The 17,858-nt window shown below is 43.0% G+C and overlaps 1 protein-coding gene across 3 annotated transcripts in view; it reads left to right on the forward strand.

Annotated features, from left to right (window-relative positions):
- LOC124619678 overlaps positions 1–17,858 on the forward strand; it is a 58,349-nt gene that overhangs the window by 16,867 nt on the left and 23,624 nt on the right. The window contains exon 2 of one of the 3 annotated variants that reach the window (XR_006980109.1): positions 3,892–4,016. The exons of 1 other annotated variant lie outside the window; for it this stretch is intronic. Coding sequence is in view for 1 of the 2 variants with exons in the window: in XM_047146220.1 (XP_047002176.1) it covers positions 3,912–4,023 (112 nt within the window). In the remaining variant the exon portion in view is untranslated. Of the gene's footprint in view, positions 1–3,891; positions 4,024–17,858 lie in introns of all 3 variants that reach the window. One more of the 3 variants, XM_047146220.1, reaches the window with a different exon arrangement.

Genomic DNA, 17,858 nt, shown 5'->3' on the forward strand with positions numbered 1-17,858 from the left:
TGCTGCTAGGTTTTTCGGCTTTGGAAGACTGAGTGGAATAACAGTATGCACAACAAACTGTGTGTCATTAAGGAGACTGCGAATGTGTGGAAGTCTTCCCTGCTGGCTTCTCGCAGGGAATCAGTAGTCCTTTGTCGGATCTGCATTGGCCATATGTGGCTCACACGTGGTTACCTCCTCCGTCGTGAGGACCCACGTCAAAGTCACTGTGGCTCCCAGATGATGGTCGTCCACCTCTTGCTGGACTGCCCACTTTCCCAGCACTCTTCCTTTGGTGTTGGGGTGACAGTGCCTCAACAGCAGCTTTAGTTTTAAATTTTATTCATGAAGGTGGGTTTTTTCATTTGATCTGAGTCTTAGCGCATGTCCTTTGTCCCCCTGTGTCCTCCACCCTAGGGCTTTTAGGGTGGAGGTTTTAATGTGTTGCAGAGTGGCTGGCTTCTCCTTTTTTATTCTCATGATCAGCCAGCTGTGGTAATCTGCTTTCATGTTTTTAATCTGTTCTCCCTGTTTCTTGCATCTCTCTGTGGTTTTCTTGTCATGTTTTGTCCATTGTAGTGTTTGTTGTCCTTCTGTTGTTCTTCTGGTTCTTCCTTTCTCCTGTTATTGTTCCGTACGTCTTCTTTGTTTTCTTCTTTCCCTTGGGTAATCGTTCTACTGGGAACGAGGGACCGTTGACCTCACAGTTTGTTCCCCCCCACTCCCACCCCCCACCCCCCTTTAAACCAACCAATCTGCGGAAATCCCTGACTGTGGCCATGTTTTTCGATTGGAGAAGGCCTAAGACACCTGCTGGAGAACTGATGTCCTCCGTACTCTTTACATGTGGGGCTTTCGTAGCCGCCTGCCGTGTTTCCTTCAGGCATTTTTAAAAGATCGAGTTTTCAGGGTGTGTGTGGGTTCTGCCTTGTCGGACACCTTTATCCAGGAAAACGGTGAACCTCAGGGTTCCATCCTGAGTGTTGTCCTCTTTGCTATCGCCACTAACCCTATCATGACCTGTCTCCCACTGGGCATCTCTGGCTCCCTTTTTGTTGACGATTTTGCTATCTATTGCAGTTCTCCACAGACCTGTCTCACTGAGCGGCGTCTTCAGCATGTCTTGATCGTCTTTACGCCTGGAGTATCGGCAATGGCTTTCACTTTTCCACTGACAAAACCACCTATATGAATTTTTGGTGACGCAAGTGGTTTCTCCCACCATCTTTACATCTTGGGCCTGTTGCTCTTCCGTTCCTTGAAAACTATGAAATTCCTTGAGCTCATGCTCAATAGGAAACACTTTTGGTCCTCCCATATATCTTACTGGCATTCCACTGTAGGTGGTTCCTCAATGTCCTATGTATCCTCAATGGTACTTCCTGGGGTGCCGATCGCACAACCCTCCTCTGTTTGAAACTCGACTATGGGTGCTTTGTTTAAGTGTCTGCACGCCCATCCCTCTTACGCTGTCTCAACACTATCCCTCATTGTGGCATTCCTTTGGCCACGGGTGCCTTTTGCACCAGCCTGGTTGAGAGTCTGTATGCTGAAGCTGCTGAACTGTCCCTGTCCTACAGCCATAACTTCCTCCTCAGCAGGTATGCATGCCGTTTTTGTGCCTTGCTTGGCCATACATCCTATACCTCCTTCTTAGATGATTCCTTCGATTGTCAGTATGGGGCTCGTCCATCTTCTCTGTTACGTTCTGGAGTCCTCTTTCGGCGCTTACTAAGAGGCTTAACTTCACACTACCTGCACCTTTCCCAGTCGGTGCGAACCCTTCACCACCTTGGCTTCGTGAAGCGGTCCGTGTTAACCTTGGCCTCCGTTTGCTTCCGAAGGACACTACTCCAGCCTTGGTCTATTGCCTTAAGTTTCACGACCGTCGCGTGCAACTTCGCGATGGTACGTTTGTATACACTGATAGCTCTCGGACTGACCGTGGGTTCGGATGTGCCTTTGTCATTGGGCACCCTTGTCTTTACATAGCAGTTTCCGGCTTACTCCTCAGTATTTACAGCCGAGCTCTTTGCCTTGTATCAGGCCACAGAGTACATCCGGTGACATAGCCTTTTCAATTGTGTCCTCTGCTCACTCACTCAGTGCCCTTCAAAGTCTATGTGCACTGTACACCGACCATCCCTTAGTGCAGAAGGTCCAAGAAAACTGCCAACTGCTCACTCTTAGTGGAGCTAGTGTGATGTTTCTGTGGGTTCCTGGTCGTGTTGGTCTGCCAAGAAATGGGGCAGCTGACACTGCTGCCAAAGCTGCAGTCCTAGTACCTCAGCCCCGAGTACCTATGTTCCCTCTGATGATTTCTGCATTGCGTCCCTTTGGCATCACCAATGGTCCTCCCTTCACTGGAATAAGCTCGGGCTTATTAAGCCTCTCCCACCAGCTTGGACGACCTCCTCTCGGCTCTCCCGCCGGGAGGAGGTTATTTTAACTCGGCTGTGTGTTATGCACTGCCTTTTTAGACATTGTCATTTTCTAAGTGGCGCTACCCCACCACTTTGTATACATTGTGCCCAAGTTTTAACTGTCCGCCACTTCCTGATGGAATGTCCATTTTTTTAACCTTTTACATTCCCATTTGGGTTTGCCGTCTGCGTTATCAGCTGTTTTGGGAAATGACGCATGGGCTGTTAAGTTGACCGCATTTTACTTTTTATCCATCAAAGCAATATGGCGACGGCCATTTACTTTTTATTTTTGGACCTCCGTTTCTGCATGGTGTCTGTTTTAGCCCTTTTTCCACATACCTTATTTTAGCTGTCTTCTGTTAAGTTAGTCAGGACTGACGTACAGTCTTTGACTCCTCTCTGTCTTTGTGTTCTATAGTTTTGTTTTGGGCATGTATGACCCCAGTTGTTTTTGCACCCTACTGCATAACAAAACAAAACAATACTTGTATTAACGCCACACAAAAACCTGTGTTAAAAATCACTGGTTTCCTAAAACATTTTTATGTTAATTATAGCTGCTAGCAGACTCGAAAAGAGTTAATTTACGATACATGTGGATAATATATAAGGCTACTCTTCTTTAAGGGAAAACTATTAACACAGTATGTTAGAAAACCTGCTACAGTAACTAAATTACAAATTCTGATTTGTTACAAAATGCTCATAGATTATGCAAAAGACAATGGTAGATTCCGAAAATTCTCAAAAACGCGTTTACTTGTGTTGCTATACAATGAAATTCAGGAGTGACCTATACTTTGGCTGAACTGTGAACCACAAACATTGATTTGCTGCGAATTAAATTATGTATCGAAAACACTCATACCACTAACTTTTGTATGCACCTGAAAGCTCTGAAACTAAAATGCTTTTCTCAAAATTGTATAGTGAAATTAGAGAAAGATTGTTTTGAACAGGGATAGGCCTTCTGTCCTCAAAAATTTTAAAAGAGCACAGTTTAGTTTTTAGCCTACAGTTGACGATAACAGTACTAGTTCATTGCTGCACTCATGAATATTTGGAATTTCATGACACAAACGGGTATTGATACAGTCAAAGAAAGATTACGCAGAAGAAACACTACGAACAGTAAAATATGTGAATCTAGAACTTTAAATAGACATACAACCTTGTACCGGGGCCTCGCATGAGAGAAAATTCTTAAGTCGGCTTTTATATATAAATAAACTTGTGTGTTGCATTGATTTTTCACAAAGATGATTCTGTGCACACTTCTACACTGGCCTGGTAAAGAACAACACCACAGCATAAGTTTAGCTCAGTCAAAATCGCTAAAATGTGCAGCAGCAACAAATCATGTTTTCTGCCTGTGCGTAGTCTGTCATGGGTTTGCCTTGTGTATTTTGCTATTTTATGTGTAAAATATAAAGTGTTTTACAATGTTCGAACCCTACAGGAATTATCTGTAAACAAAAATGTTCAGTTTCAGGCACAGCAGATTGAATGGCTGCTGCTCAGTATCCAAAAGATGGCTCGGTTACTATTGCAACAATCAGCACCGGCAACCAGATGCCACATCAAAGTTTCACCCTCTCAGTAGTAATAAAGGTGACTGGTAAGAATATTGGGTGCAAATGAGAGCTCATTTCGCCGAATGCAACATTACATGTAATGCACACAATGCTTTTTTTTGTTTAGGTCGTTGGAACCGAAGTGTACCATCTGTGTTTAAAACTGTTCCCTGGCTCTTGTCCAGAAACTGTGGTCTGTTTGGCTGCTCAGTGAACGCTATGATGCTCAGGTGCATGTCGCTGCACCAAGGTTTAAATTTTTCTGGCTCGAGAAGCAGCCTCAGCTTACATTAAAACAGTGCATTGCCGAACTTAGAAGGGTTACAAGAGGCTTACAAGATGCAATCGAGCAAAATGTCCAACACACAAGTATTCATGCCGGTGGTCTCAATATGCTGGATCCGGATCTGAAAACATTTCTGTATATTGTGAAATCTCAAACTATTGTGGACACAACTGAAGGCGAGTCTGAGGCTCCATGTATTTCTTTTGTTAAAAGTGCATAAGACACTCGGCCTAAAGTTCATGCTAATGTTAAAGTGAATGCAAATAGGGCTCAGACTAACAGTAAACAGGAAGGTAAAAACATTCAGTCCTGCAATACATGAGGTGGTCTACAGAATACAGTGAGGAAGTCTTGTCCTCAGTACTTTTCAAATCACGACAGAAAAACTTGTCTTCATCATGACACAACATCTTTCCATTTCTGTATGCAAGGTCAGTCAGTGTGTTTACAAGGCAGCCAGTGCATAGGCCATGGCTGGCACTGTACAGGTGTACAGTTTTGGCGTACCAATCGACACATGCATGTTGTATAAGCTTTGCCACAGAACTGACACAGGCAAAGGCTCTCATTTCAAAGTCACGGAAATCTGCTGTAGTACACAGACAGCAAAATCCAATTAAGAGTGGCTCAGAAGACAATTAAATTTCAATTGGCCACAGGTGCAACTGTTTCCCTAATCAATAAACACATGTGAAAGGATTGGTAGCCCACAGCTACAGAAGTGTACTTCTGTTCTTGTCTGAATATAACCGACAGGAAATATCAATACATTGCACGTGGAGTTTGCCAAAACTTCCCACGCCATCACAGAATGTGTTTTGTTTCATGTACTCAGTTCTAGGAACAGTGCAAACATTTTTGATTGGTTGAAACTGTGCATACAAGACAGTGTGTTAGAAATGTGTTTCAGTACCTCACACTAATGTTGCTGACATGTCTAATAAGTACAATGAACGCTTTGTGCCAGGTTTATGAAGGGCTAACAATTTTGGTGTGTACGTTATTGTTGAAGACAATGTGCCTGCGTCCCCCCCCTCCCTTCCCACACACACACACACACACACACACACACACACACACACACACACACACAAACCCATTTCTGCAAGTCAGTGGGCATCCCCCTTGTTCATTCTCAGAAAGCCGTCAGGAGCAGGATTGCCACAAGTTCAAGTTCTGGAAATCAGGAAATATCAGGGAATTTCAAACATATCAGGGAAATTTGGAAAAAAAAAACACTGGAAAAATCTCGTTTTTTGTCTCAGTAGCATGAAATTGTTTGTTTACTGAGATGTCATGCTTCGTCACTGGCTGGGTGCAGCTGAGTACGTGCGCTGCTTCCCAACTCATTCTTACTGCTTTTCCCCTTCCCACTGTACCCCTCAGCTTGCAGTCAGTGCTGCTGCTGCTGCCGCCGCCACCACCACCACCACCACCACCACCACCACCACTACTACTTGCTGCTAGCCTAGCAGCTGCTACCGATGAGAGGCAGGGTGACGTGAAAAGTGGTTTGTTTGGATGTAATTCTCAGAGCTTGTTGACGCAATGGCCGGAGACAACGGTCATGTGTGCATGAGTTGTGTCTTAGGGATTGTGTAAATGTGTGTGCGCTCTCTTTTTCTGACAAAGGCTGTGGCCAAAAATTTAATTGTGAGAGTGTGATTGTCTTTTCTATGTGCCTGTCTGTGCCTCAATCATCTTTACAGTGAGTTGCTACCTGTCCTCATTAGTATTGATTCTTAAAGTATTTGCGCAAGTTATCTGTTGCATGGGTGATCACTGCAGTCACATTTCATCAACTTGGTGTGTCTGACATGAGATTACCTGGTCACACGAGTGGACTTTCGTGTCGGGCCAAAACCGCAGGCCATTTCTATGGGTATCTCTAACTGATGGGGCTTATCTGAAGCCCATAGTTTCCCACTAATGTGCAGGCCCTTCCTGTTGGATCTAGTCTGACAGATCTGTCTGTGTGTGGCATAATGCAGTGGATTTTCATGGTTTATCCATAGATCCAGGACTGTTGTGCTCTTCAGCAGGCCAGAGGCCATGGGCAATGGATTTCAGGAATTGCGACTGTCACACTGCAAGTACATTGTACAGTGCGGCGATTCATAGACATTTCACTTATTCTACTATATTTTGGCACTTACAAACGTTTTTATATAAGTATGGACGATAAGAAGAAGAAAATTGTGGCAGTCACTGACAGTTTGTACACTATGTACTCATGTATTGCTTGAAAGAAAAATCACACAATGCCTATAGAATAATAGACATAACACAGTGGGTAATAACAGGCAATAACGTGCATAGTAGAACCAACATTTTGTTCCCGGTCACCCACAGTGTTGGTTTACACAACTCTTCTCCACCTTATACATTTCTTTCAAGAGGCCTACTTTTTTCCAAGGTTATTTCTGAAAGCAGTGAAGGTATTTTAAATCTGTCTTACTACTCCAACAAAATGCATATTTTTGTCACCAAATGTGTTTCGCTTTATCGAAATAAAATACATCAGTGGTCTTAATGAAACATATGTACCATTTGGCTTGATTTCTCCATCTAAAAGCAGTTAATTACACAAGATGTTTATGTTAGTACTTCAGATTTTTTCTCACATGTTTAGAAGTACAGAAATCCTTGCATTTTTTTGTCAGCTTCTGTCTTTACTTACCCGTGAGATCTGAAAATTTATCAGGGGAAAATGCTAAAATGTGTCTGGAAATCAGGGAAATATCAGGGAATTTCACTTGGGGAAACTTGTGGCAACCCTGAGGAGGTTTATGTCAGTGTGGTGATTGTAAACCCACAATAAACCTACAAACACTCATCGATTCATTTCCTCCCATGATTGGAAGATACGAGGGTAATCCCAAAAGTAAGGTGTCCTATTATTTTTATAAGTTCATAGACCTGTTCATTTTTACAATGGTTTGCATCAGTTTACAGCTTGTAAATTTAGTTATTTTTCGACATAATCACCATTCTGACGATGCATTTTTGTAGACGCTGTGGTAGTTTTTGTATGCCCTTGTCACGCCAGCTCACTGCCATGCTGTTCAGAAAGTTATGAACATCTTCTTTCACCTCGCGTCAGAGCTGAATTGCTTTCCGGCCAAATGTTCTTTTAACCTACGGACCAGGTGGCAGTCGCTGGGCGCCAAGTCAGGACTATAGGGTGGGTGGGTGATTATGTTCCACTGAAAATGTTGCAGGAGAGCAACGGTTTGCTGAGCTATGTGTGGGCGAGCGTTGTCATGGAGAATGTGTACGCCCTTGCTCAACATTCCTCTTCTCCGGTTCTGAATTGCCTGTTTGATTTTTGTCAAGAGTCTCACAGTATCTGTCAGCGTTAATTGTGGTCCCAGTGATTCAGCTTCGATGGCGAGGTGAAAGAAGAGGTTCATAACTTTCTGAACAACTTGACGGCGAGCTGGTATGACATGGGCATACAAAACTGCCACAGCGTCTACGAAAATGCATCGACAGAAATGGTGATTATGTTGAAAAAAATACATAAATTTTCAAGCTGTAAACTGATATAAACCATTGTAGAAATAAACAGGTCTATGTACTTATAAAAAATTAGGAGACCTTACTTTTGGGATTACCCTCGTATAATGAACAGATAGGGACAGGGCATATTCTTTTCCAAAGTTAATTTGCGTGAGCCATACCTAGAGTTACCATCGGACAAGCAGTCAAAGCAATATTTTGTGATAAACATTCACTTTGGATTCATTCACTTTGAATTGTTAGAGTTTCAAAGCCTGCCATTTGGAAGTACTTCAGTTCCAGCTGTTTTTCAGTGGTTCCTAGAACAATTAACAGCAAGTCCGTTCTTGTACAAACTATTTGGACATTATTGTTGTACACCTGCTGAACATTTGCCAGATTTGGACTGCTTGTTTAAGGTTCATTCTGTGGCTGGCTTCATGTCCAGTAATGAAGAGTGCTCCTTCTTTCATGCAGAACTTGAATATATAGTATCGTATTCTGTGCTTGTATATTAAGGTAATACAAAGACAAGTAAAGATTGTAACACCAACAGTCAAATAACGAAACATTTTATTTAGTAGAAAATGAAACTTGTCTTTATCGCTCTCCACTGCTGTGACTGGAGTAAGCACAGGAATGGTATATACAAATACAACTCGTGATAGACACGAAACAGTCGTAGGCACAGAAATGTTTAAAATGAAAAGTCTGAATCTTGAAGTCCAAATACAGTTGCAATGTCACTTGCCTGTGGGACGCAAGTTAACACACTCTCTAGAAACAAGTTTGTCAGTGGAACACCTACTCCATACTCTGCAGTTGGATGAACAACACTCGTCAGAACTGTCTCTTATGGTCGTTGCGGCTGTATTTTGTTGCCATGGTCATCCTTGGTGCGACATTATTGATTATTGACTGTCAGCAACACTGCGTTCCTCCCCGCTCCCCCAAACATCGTTGTCAGTATTGGGTAAGGATGTGGAACATTGGGGGATAGGAGGCTGGGACACAAATGCAAATGAAGGGGCAGATGCCGAGACTGGAGTTGACACCAAGCACCCACCCACATCCTGGGATTTGCCCTGAGCAGGGCTGGAAATGTCAAGCAGGAAACTAGCTGAATGGTGCACGCTGACTGATGTGGACGCTGATAGGGCGCCGAAGAGGTGATGGGCTCCTCATGGGCGCCCAGCCAGGTGAATGGACACAACTCCTCCTCAGGCTGCTGCATGCATGACTGAGAGGCTGCAAGCGGCTCTCAGCCGACTTCCATTGGTGTCCCCAATGGAGGATGGATGTAGGGACATGACTGCCCTGCAGGGGCAGGCGATAGTGCTTGTGATGGCAGCTGCTGCAGAGCCTTGTGGTGAACTGGGTCTGTGAACATTGTGAGAAACAAGACCAAAGCTGGTTTGAGTACAGCCAATACAGCCCCATCGGACTTTGAGTGGTGTAGGTGGGCCTTGACAACACCTGAGACACGACGTCATATTCCCATCGGCGACCTTTGCTGGAAACTCTGTATTACACTCATTGCAGTGTCTGAGGCTTAGATGTAGTCGATGGGATTTAGAACCTCTGAGATGGATGGAGAAGTTGGAGCAACATTGGATATCTAACACCAGAAAGTAGTTCTGCTGGCAACATGCCATCCCTGGACAAGGAGTGGTATGACAACAAAAACACTTTCAAGACCTGGTCCCAGGAATGGGTGCCTTGTAGATTTGGACAAACCATTCAGCATCTCCATTGGACTGAGGGTGGAAAGGTGCCATGAGGATATGATGGATACCATTGTCACTGCAGAATTGTTCAAATGTGTGTGAAGTGAACGGAGGTCCATTATCAGCCACTGTCACATGAGGTAATCCTCAAATAAATAAATAAATAAATAAAAAACTGAACTTGTGGTCGCCACGGTAATGACAGACGTAGTGAAGGTTGTAAGGACAACAAAGGGAAGCTTGCTGTATGCATCAAGTACCAATAACCAGCAGGTATTCCAATAGGAACCAGCAAAACTGCCGTGGTTCAGCAGAGTGTGGCCAATCAAAGTAGTGCTGAGGGGGGAGCGGCTTGATGGTCCACACACATGGACACTGGGAAGTTGTGGCATCTATCTGCTAATCAATGCCCGACTGTATACAATGGCGCCAGGCTGGCTGTTTCTTCCACAGAACACCCAGATGCCCCTGGTGTAACAGACTAAACAGTTTACACTGGAGGGACTGAGGAACTGTGATATGGGCCTCCCCCCTGTTTGTCTGTATGCCCATCTACATCAAGGTAGCACACTGCTGCCCAAAAGTAGTGGCATACCGTGGTCTGGTGGATCTCTTTGAGGCTACATGACCACCCGGAGCCATTGAAGTTGAGAGTAGCACTCAATGCCTGGGTCTACTGCTGTCCCACTCGCCACCCAATGAACAGTAACGAGAAAGTTTTGTGACATATGCTTTTCTTGAGAGTCAATGTGAAAGCATGAGTCCTCTGATTAATCGTATTGGGGATCTGAACCTACCAGTGACTGCAACAATAGGTCAGCATTGGGATGCTTAGTCTAGGGCCGATAAATCTGTTCATACTGGTAACTGGACAACGCTAAAGTGCATCGCTGGAGCTTATGCACTGTCCGGGAAATAACATGCTGTGAGGAAGCGATCAGAGCCTTTTGTGGCCTGTGGTCAGTAACTAACTAAGTGGCGCCCACACAGATACTGGTGGACGTGAGTAACCCTGTTACTGTGACTGTGGGCTCCTTTCCCTAATTGGCTGTAATTGTGTTAGACAAAACCCATGCAGTGTCACAACACCACATTGGTACCGTAACAGGTGTCCACTGCAAGAGTGAAAGGATTGTCCAGAGACCAGTCACTTAACACGTCCTTTAAATGCTGAAAAGTGGACTGACAATCTTTGGACCAAACAGAGAGGACGCCGTTGCAGCGTAAGCAGTTCAATGAAGACACGATTTCGTGGTGTTAGGTATAAATCAAACGTAACATGAGAGTTATCACATTACTGCGGGTAATGCAGCCGTAATTGTGGAGCCAGGCAAGTCATAAGTGGCATTCGAATGGGCCTGAGATGGATGAAATCTGTTTGCATTGATCACTTGACCCAGATACTCAGTTTCTGTGTTGGAAAAATAAGTCGGCCGGGGCGGCTGAGCGGTTCTAGGCGCTACAGTCTGCAACCGCTACGGTCGCAGGTTCGACTCCTGCCTCGGGCATGAATGTGTGTGATGTCCTTAGGTTAGGTTTAACTAGTTTTAAGTTCTAGGGGACTGATTACCTCAGAAGTTAAGTTCATAGTGCTCAGAGCCATTTGAACCATTTTTTGAAAAATAACACTTTGTATGATTACACTTCAAGCCCACCTCTGATTACACAATGAACAAAGCCTCCAGATTCTGTAGGTGTTCTGCTGGTGTATGGCCAAGATGACAGTGTCATCTAAATTATTAGCAAAGGAGGGCACCTGTGAAGTAAACTGCTCTAAGAAGGGGAGGCCACGACGCTTGAATGCGGATTTACTGTAAACTTCGTACACTCGTAGTTCTCCATGAGGATAACAAAATGTGTAAGCCTTAGCGTGTACTACTTAAGCGTTATTGAGAAAATCGTAAAATAATTTCGGTCGTCAAATATATACCTGTGCATGGCTATTTTTACTACAAAGCGGCGGCAGCAGAGTGGTTAGCGTTCAAGCCCTGTAATCGCTGGATAGAGTCCCGTTCATCAGTTTTTTATTTTATTTTATTTTTTTATTTTCAACACAGTCTTTTCTTTACTATTTATATTACAGTTGATATAACCCGTATAATATGATGAACTTTTATTAAATTTACAATGTTATTTGGCAGTCTACAAATTTTTACTATCACAAATAATATAATATTCATAACTATTGACTAGTACACGACCAAATGCGTAAAGTGATCATGTAAATGTATGCTTGTCTGTGTCTTCAAAATTGTTCGCATTTGATCAAAAGAGAACGAGAAATTGCCTCTCGTGATGACACTATTAAAATACAGTCGATACTGCATGACCAATTATCAGCGTCAATATTTATGGAAATGCTGTGTTATGCATGGTTTGCTTCCAGATTATCGTCTGAAAGAGAAGTTTTTGAAAATGTTAATGAGGTTTGATTTTCCTTGGAAAACCTCAAAAGACCTTGCGTATGCAGAAACATAGCATTTATTCAGTGCAGCTGGTACCGTTGAACTTTGTTTTCCATGTTTTTACGAAAAATACCTGCAATTTGTACTCGTAATGTCGAAAGCGACGATTAATTGTACATCTTTCGAAAGCCATCTGTGGCGGTCAAAACTTGCAGGTAGCAAGTAGTTTCGGGCTCCTTCCAGGTATAAGGGATTTCTCAAATCATGGACAAGCATACATTTTCAATATCACTTTATGCCTTTGGTCGTCTACTAGTCGATAAGTTATGAAGATTGTATTATTTATGATAATAAAAATTTGTAGACTGCCAAATAACATTGTTAATTTTAATAAAAGTTCATCCAATTACACGTATTTTTCCCATTATATCAATTGTAATATAAACAGTAAAGAAAATGAGTGTGTTAGAAATAAAAAAAAATATACTAACTGACGAAAGGGCTCGATCCAGCGATTACGGTGCTTGAATGCTAACCACTCAGTTGCCGCTGCTTCATGGTAAAAATGGCCACGCACAGGTACATATTTGACGACCGAAATTATCTTGCGATTTTCTCAATAATGCTTGAGAAGTATGCGCTACTGCTTACACATTTTGTTGTCCTCGTGGAGAACTGCTAGTGTGTGAAGGTTACAGTAAATCGGCATTTCAAATGTCATGGCCTCCCCTTGTAAGTATCTCTGAAAAATTATGGGAGCGGACTCAGTAACTGCTAAAATTGGAGACCCTGAGGGGTATTCAACACAAAAATCTTTGTGGACGTCTTATCCAAAGGCAGCTGTAGATACACTAAGGTGACAAAAGTTATGGGATACCTCTAACATCATGTCGGACCTCCTTTTATGTGGTGTATGTAGTGGCTTAGACTCAACAATTCGTTGGAAGTTCCCTTGCAGAAATATTGAGCCATGCTGCGTCTCCTGCTGTCCATAATTTCGAAAGTGTTGCTGGTGCAGGATTTTGTGCACAGCCTGACCTCTCGATATGTCCCATAAATGTTTGATGGGATTCACACTGGATAATCTTGGGGGGCCATATCATTTGCTTGAAATAGTGCAGTGTCATCCATAGCGTGAAGTGCATGAATGGCTGCAAATGGTCTCCAAGTAGCTGAACATAATCATTTCTGAAGGTCGATTCAGCTGGACCAGAGGACCCAGTCCAGTCCATGTAAACACAGCCACACCTTTGTGGAGCCACCACATTTGAAAGTGCCTTATTGAAAGCTTGGATCCATGGCTTCGTGGGGTCTGCACCACACTCTAGCCCTGGCATCAGCTCTTACCAATTGAAATTCGGGGCTCATCTGACCAGACCACTGTTTTTTCAGTCACCTATGGTCCAACTGATACAGTCATGAGCCCAGAAGAGACACTGCAGATAATGTCATGCTGTTAGCAAAGAAACTTGCGTTGGTTGTTTGCTGCCATAGCCTATTAATGCCAAATTTCATCAAACTGTGCTAATGGATACATTCATAGTATGTCCCACATGGATTTCAACCATTATTTCACACAGTGTTGCTTGTCTGTTAGCACTGACAACTGTATGCCAGTGGTGAGAGGTAATGCCTGAAATTTGGTATTCTCGGCGCACTCTTGACACTGTAGCTCTCGGAATATTGGATTCCCTAAAGATTTCCGAGATGGAATGTACAATTCTTCTAGCTGCAACTACCACTCCGCGTTCAGTTTGTTAATTCCCAATTTGCTGGCATATTCACGTCAGAAACTTTTTTACGTGAATCACCTGAGTACAAATGATAGCTCTGCCAAAGCAGTACCCTTTTATACCTCATGTAAACTGTACAACTACCATCTCTATATGTGCAAATCGCTATCCCCACCTCAGTCTACGCCTCCTGCAAGTCAGTTTTTGGGGGGAAAATCTTGATGTGGTTTGTCCATCAAGGGGAAGGGGAAAGAGTAAACAGCAGTCTTTGGGTTGACAGTAGCTTTGAATTCTGCATAGAGTTGTAGCCTACCTGATGGCTTTGACAAAACGATCGGGAGGTATGCCTACTGGCTCATGGACACAGCTTTTATTATGTCACAATCCTTCCAAAACTGTAAAGAGCTGAGACCCAGTCCTGAAGAGCATGAGAGTCAGGCCGACCTCGAAACAATTTAGGCTCAGCACAGTCCTGGAAAGTCATGTGGGCTTTGACCCCCAATGCCTTAACTAGTCTTCCATCAAACAAAGAACTGTACTTATCTCACAACATGTTGACTCTAGCAAGTGGCACCTGTAAGTTGACTTGCAACTCGTCTCCTTGAATGGACACTCCAAAAAAATCAAAACTGTCCGTACTGAAACTGTTCAGACTGCCTCTTGAATGGAAGACATGAAAAGGAACTGATTAGTGCAGCAAGAAAAGTAGCCGGTAAACTACACACACCTAAAACAGAAATGTTCTGTCTGTTAAAGGCAGATAGTGTATCACTCATTTGCTGAAGCTGGGGCTGCCTAAGCATTAGTACATCACATGATTTAGCAGTGTGACAGTAGCCCCAGTGTCTAATTTGGAACTTCACCTACTAATTCGCCACACACAAATGTACAAAAAGTTTGTTACATTGCCTGTTAATCACAGATTGTTTGGCGTGGCAATCGTGATAGGCTACCACCTTTTCTGTTTTGCACAGGCACCACAGAAACAACATACTCATCAACTGGGACAGGGTTTGACTTAAACTTTGAAAACTGACCAGCACCCAATAGCTGAAGACAAACTGTTTGTATGTGGCCTTACTTACCGCAAGTGAAACATTTTTACCTGCTGGCACGGGCACTATGCCCTGTCATATGCAGTGAAACAATGCGTGCAAGACTTCCTTATAGACGTGGGCTGTGAAGTGCACAAATGGTGAAACTTCCTAGTACAGAACGAGACATCGGGCTATGTTATGACTGTATTTAGGAGCGATATGGCTCTGGAATTTTCTCACTACAGAAATGGCTGGGTTTGCATGTCAAGTTCAGTAATGTCTACGATGTCTTGAGACTCAATGATCACTAATACAGTTTTCAAGTCTGGGTTCAGCAGTTTTATAATAGAGGATATAATGTGAGCATTGGAAACTTCCTGAGTCATAGTGTCACGAACCACCACATCACAGTAACTCGCAGGAACATTTAAATTGATGCTGTCGTGTGAGCCCCCTTGAGTTCTGTTACCCACTGTCTGGGATTGACCAGCCAGCTGTTAAGAGTCTAGTGAATTTATATCTAGCAGCTGAAACATGCATCTGCAATTCAAAGTGATTGGGCGGTTTAGAAACTAACTCATCATATGACATTTTGCCAGGATGCTTGTCTGCCAATAACTTGACACAGAGGTGGTACACTCCCACATTTACTGTGGACAATAAAAAGAAAAAATGCGCTGGTTGCCTGTTATGTTGTAGGCGTGGAAATGTGCTGTAAGCTAGGCCACATATTCCATCCGTCCTTGCCCCACAAGTTCTCGAAATTTAGACTGTTGAGTCACTTGTGCTGGTTGAACTTGAACAGGCTGGGGCACCAGTTGCGGCACTGCTGCTGTTGCTGCTGCTGCTGCTGCTGCTGCTGCTGCTGCTGCTGCAAGCAATGTCCCATCCAGCGTTTGTAAGGTCTAGTCAATATGTTGTCCGCGTGACTGTACAAATTGAGTTAGCAACAAGTCCTGAACTGAACTGGAGGAGGGACAGACATGATAAACACTCTTAGTCAACTAACGCACAAAAAAGTTCTGAAAGAAGCAACGGGTTAGTGGAAAATTCTGCAAAATTGTAGTGTGTCCATTCCATTGCCATATGTCGTATTCTGTGCTTGTACACGAAAGTGAACACACAGAAAATTCAGTTTAGTAACAGCAACAGTCAAATAACAAAACACTTTAGTTAGTAGAATATGAAACATACCTCTATCACTCTTCATTACTATGTCTGGAGTAAGCATACGTGGAACACAAATGATACAGCTCTTCATAGACAAGAAATTGCAATAGGGGCAGAGCTGTTCAAAATGACAAATCAGAATCTTGAAGTCTTAACGTCTGAATACAGTTACAAGACCACATATCCATGTTGTGATGTTGCCTGGCATCTCTGGGAGCTCTCACCTCATCCAGATTGGCACCACTGCTGATGCTGCTTGGAGGTCCAGCATCTTTGCGGTGGTCAACCTCGGTGTGACATTATCTACAATCGACAACACTGCATTTAGCACTTATTATAGATGCACAGGATATTCATCCTGCTAATCCACACTTGTCTGCAGTTAAAGAACTGCCACAACGTTAAGAAGCTCCAAGCTGTCATGGGAAGGTTACTTATTGTATTAAAATCGTTGCAAATGCTGCGCCAGAAAATTGTTCCCTTAGTGTGGTCACAAGAATGAAAGGACACGTTTCAGCAATTAAAGGATGTATTAGCTGTGAACGTATCTTCTTATGAGATTGGAGCTGTGCTCTCTCATAGAACTGGTTCTATTGCTTTTGCCTCAAAAACTCTTTACAAAGTGCAGTGTAATTACAGTCAGCTTGAAAAAGAGGCACTAACCAGTACCTATGGTGTTACCAAGTTCCGTCAATAATTGAACTGTCAGAAGTTCTATTTAATTACAGATCATTGGCCATCAACAGCCTTTTTTAGTTCTGCCAAGCCTGTCCCACTAAAGACAGCACAAAAATTGTAATGTTGGGCTTTGATATTGTCTAGTTATCTAAGAGAGTTGCTGCATAGGCCCACTGCCCAACATTTGAATGCTGACTTGTTGTCTTGGTTATCAGTCAATACAGACAGAGTATTCATTTCATCTGAGGAATCACGTTATGAAATCAATACTCAGGATTTTGAAAGTCTTCAAAATGTTCCTCTCAATTTCTGACGTATTGCCGCAGAAACTGCTTATGACCCAGCTCTTCAGGTTGTTTTGCAATATGTGCATCCTAGGTGGCCATGCAGATTGAAAGTAATTCGTACAGCCACCTCCTTCCAGCATCACTATTTTTTACATTGCTGTCTGTGCGGTCAGGTATTCTGCTGTTGCAGATGGAAAATGATGATGTGCATGTTGTGATTCCTCGCTCCCATCAGTGAGAATTTTTGTCTTCATTGCATTGAGGCATGATTCACACAAAGAAACTCGCTTTGTCATTGCACTTGTCAGGGCAGGGGGGCTCAGATTGAGCAAATGACCTCTCGTTGCAGTGTTTATATTGAACATCAGTGAACTCTGCCACAATGCTTTCTTGCATGGCCACATCCGTCTGGGATGTGGCAATGCTTCCGTATTGATTTCGCAGGTATATTCTGGAATATGCAGTGGCTGTTGGCGGTAGATGCATATTATTTATTTATTTAATTAATTTATTTATTTATTTAACCTGATCAGATTAGGGCCATCAGGCCCTCTCTTACATCGGACCAGTGTTCCACACAAGCAGCATTTCACACATCAGAGTTACATCATGACCATGTTTAAATGAGAAAATTAGCTTACTCTAGTGACAATATGAATAAAGAGTAGTGACTAAGACCTAATAAAGTAAATGCTGGCAGTATTTTTACAACGGGTGCTATACATACAGATTATGATAAAAGCAATAATAATAACAGTAAAAAATCAAATAATAATGACGAACATGAGAAGGATTGGCAATAGTAATGAAGGTTTGTGCCGATGTACATAATATCTTGGTGTGTAAAGTAGATGTTTACTAGTATAGCGAGTTTTGGGGAAGGGAGATTTAAGGAGGGGGAAAGAGGGAAGTAATGAGGTGAAGTGCATTCATGTACAGAGGAAGGCATTACTGTTGCTTAAGTAGATACGTCATTAACTGTTTTTTGAAGCCGGACATGTTTTTAAGTTCTCTAACAAACGAGGGAGGTTATTCCAGAGTCGGGTTCCCGCTAC

This window comes from Schistocerca americana, chromosome 6, assembly GCF_021461395.2.
Source record: "Schistocerca americana isolate TAMUIC-IGC-003095 chromosome 6, iqSchAmer2.1, whole genome shotgun sequence".
NCBI classification, from domain to species: Eukaryota; Metazoa; Arthropoda; class Insecta; order Orthoptera; family Acrididae; genus Schistocerca; species Schistocerca americana.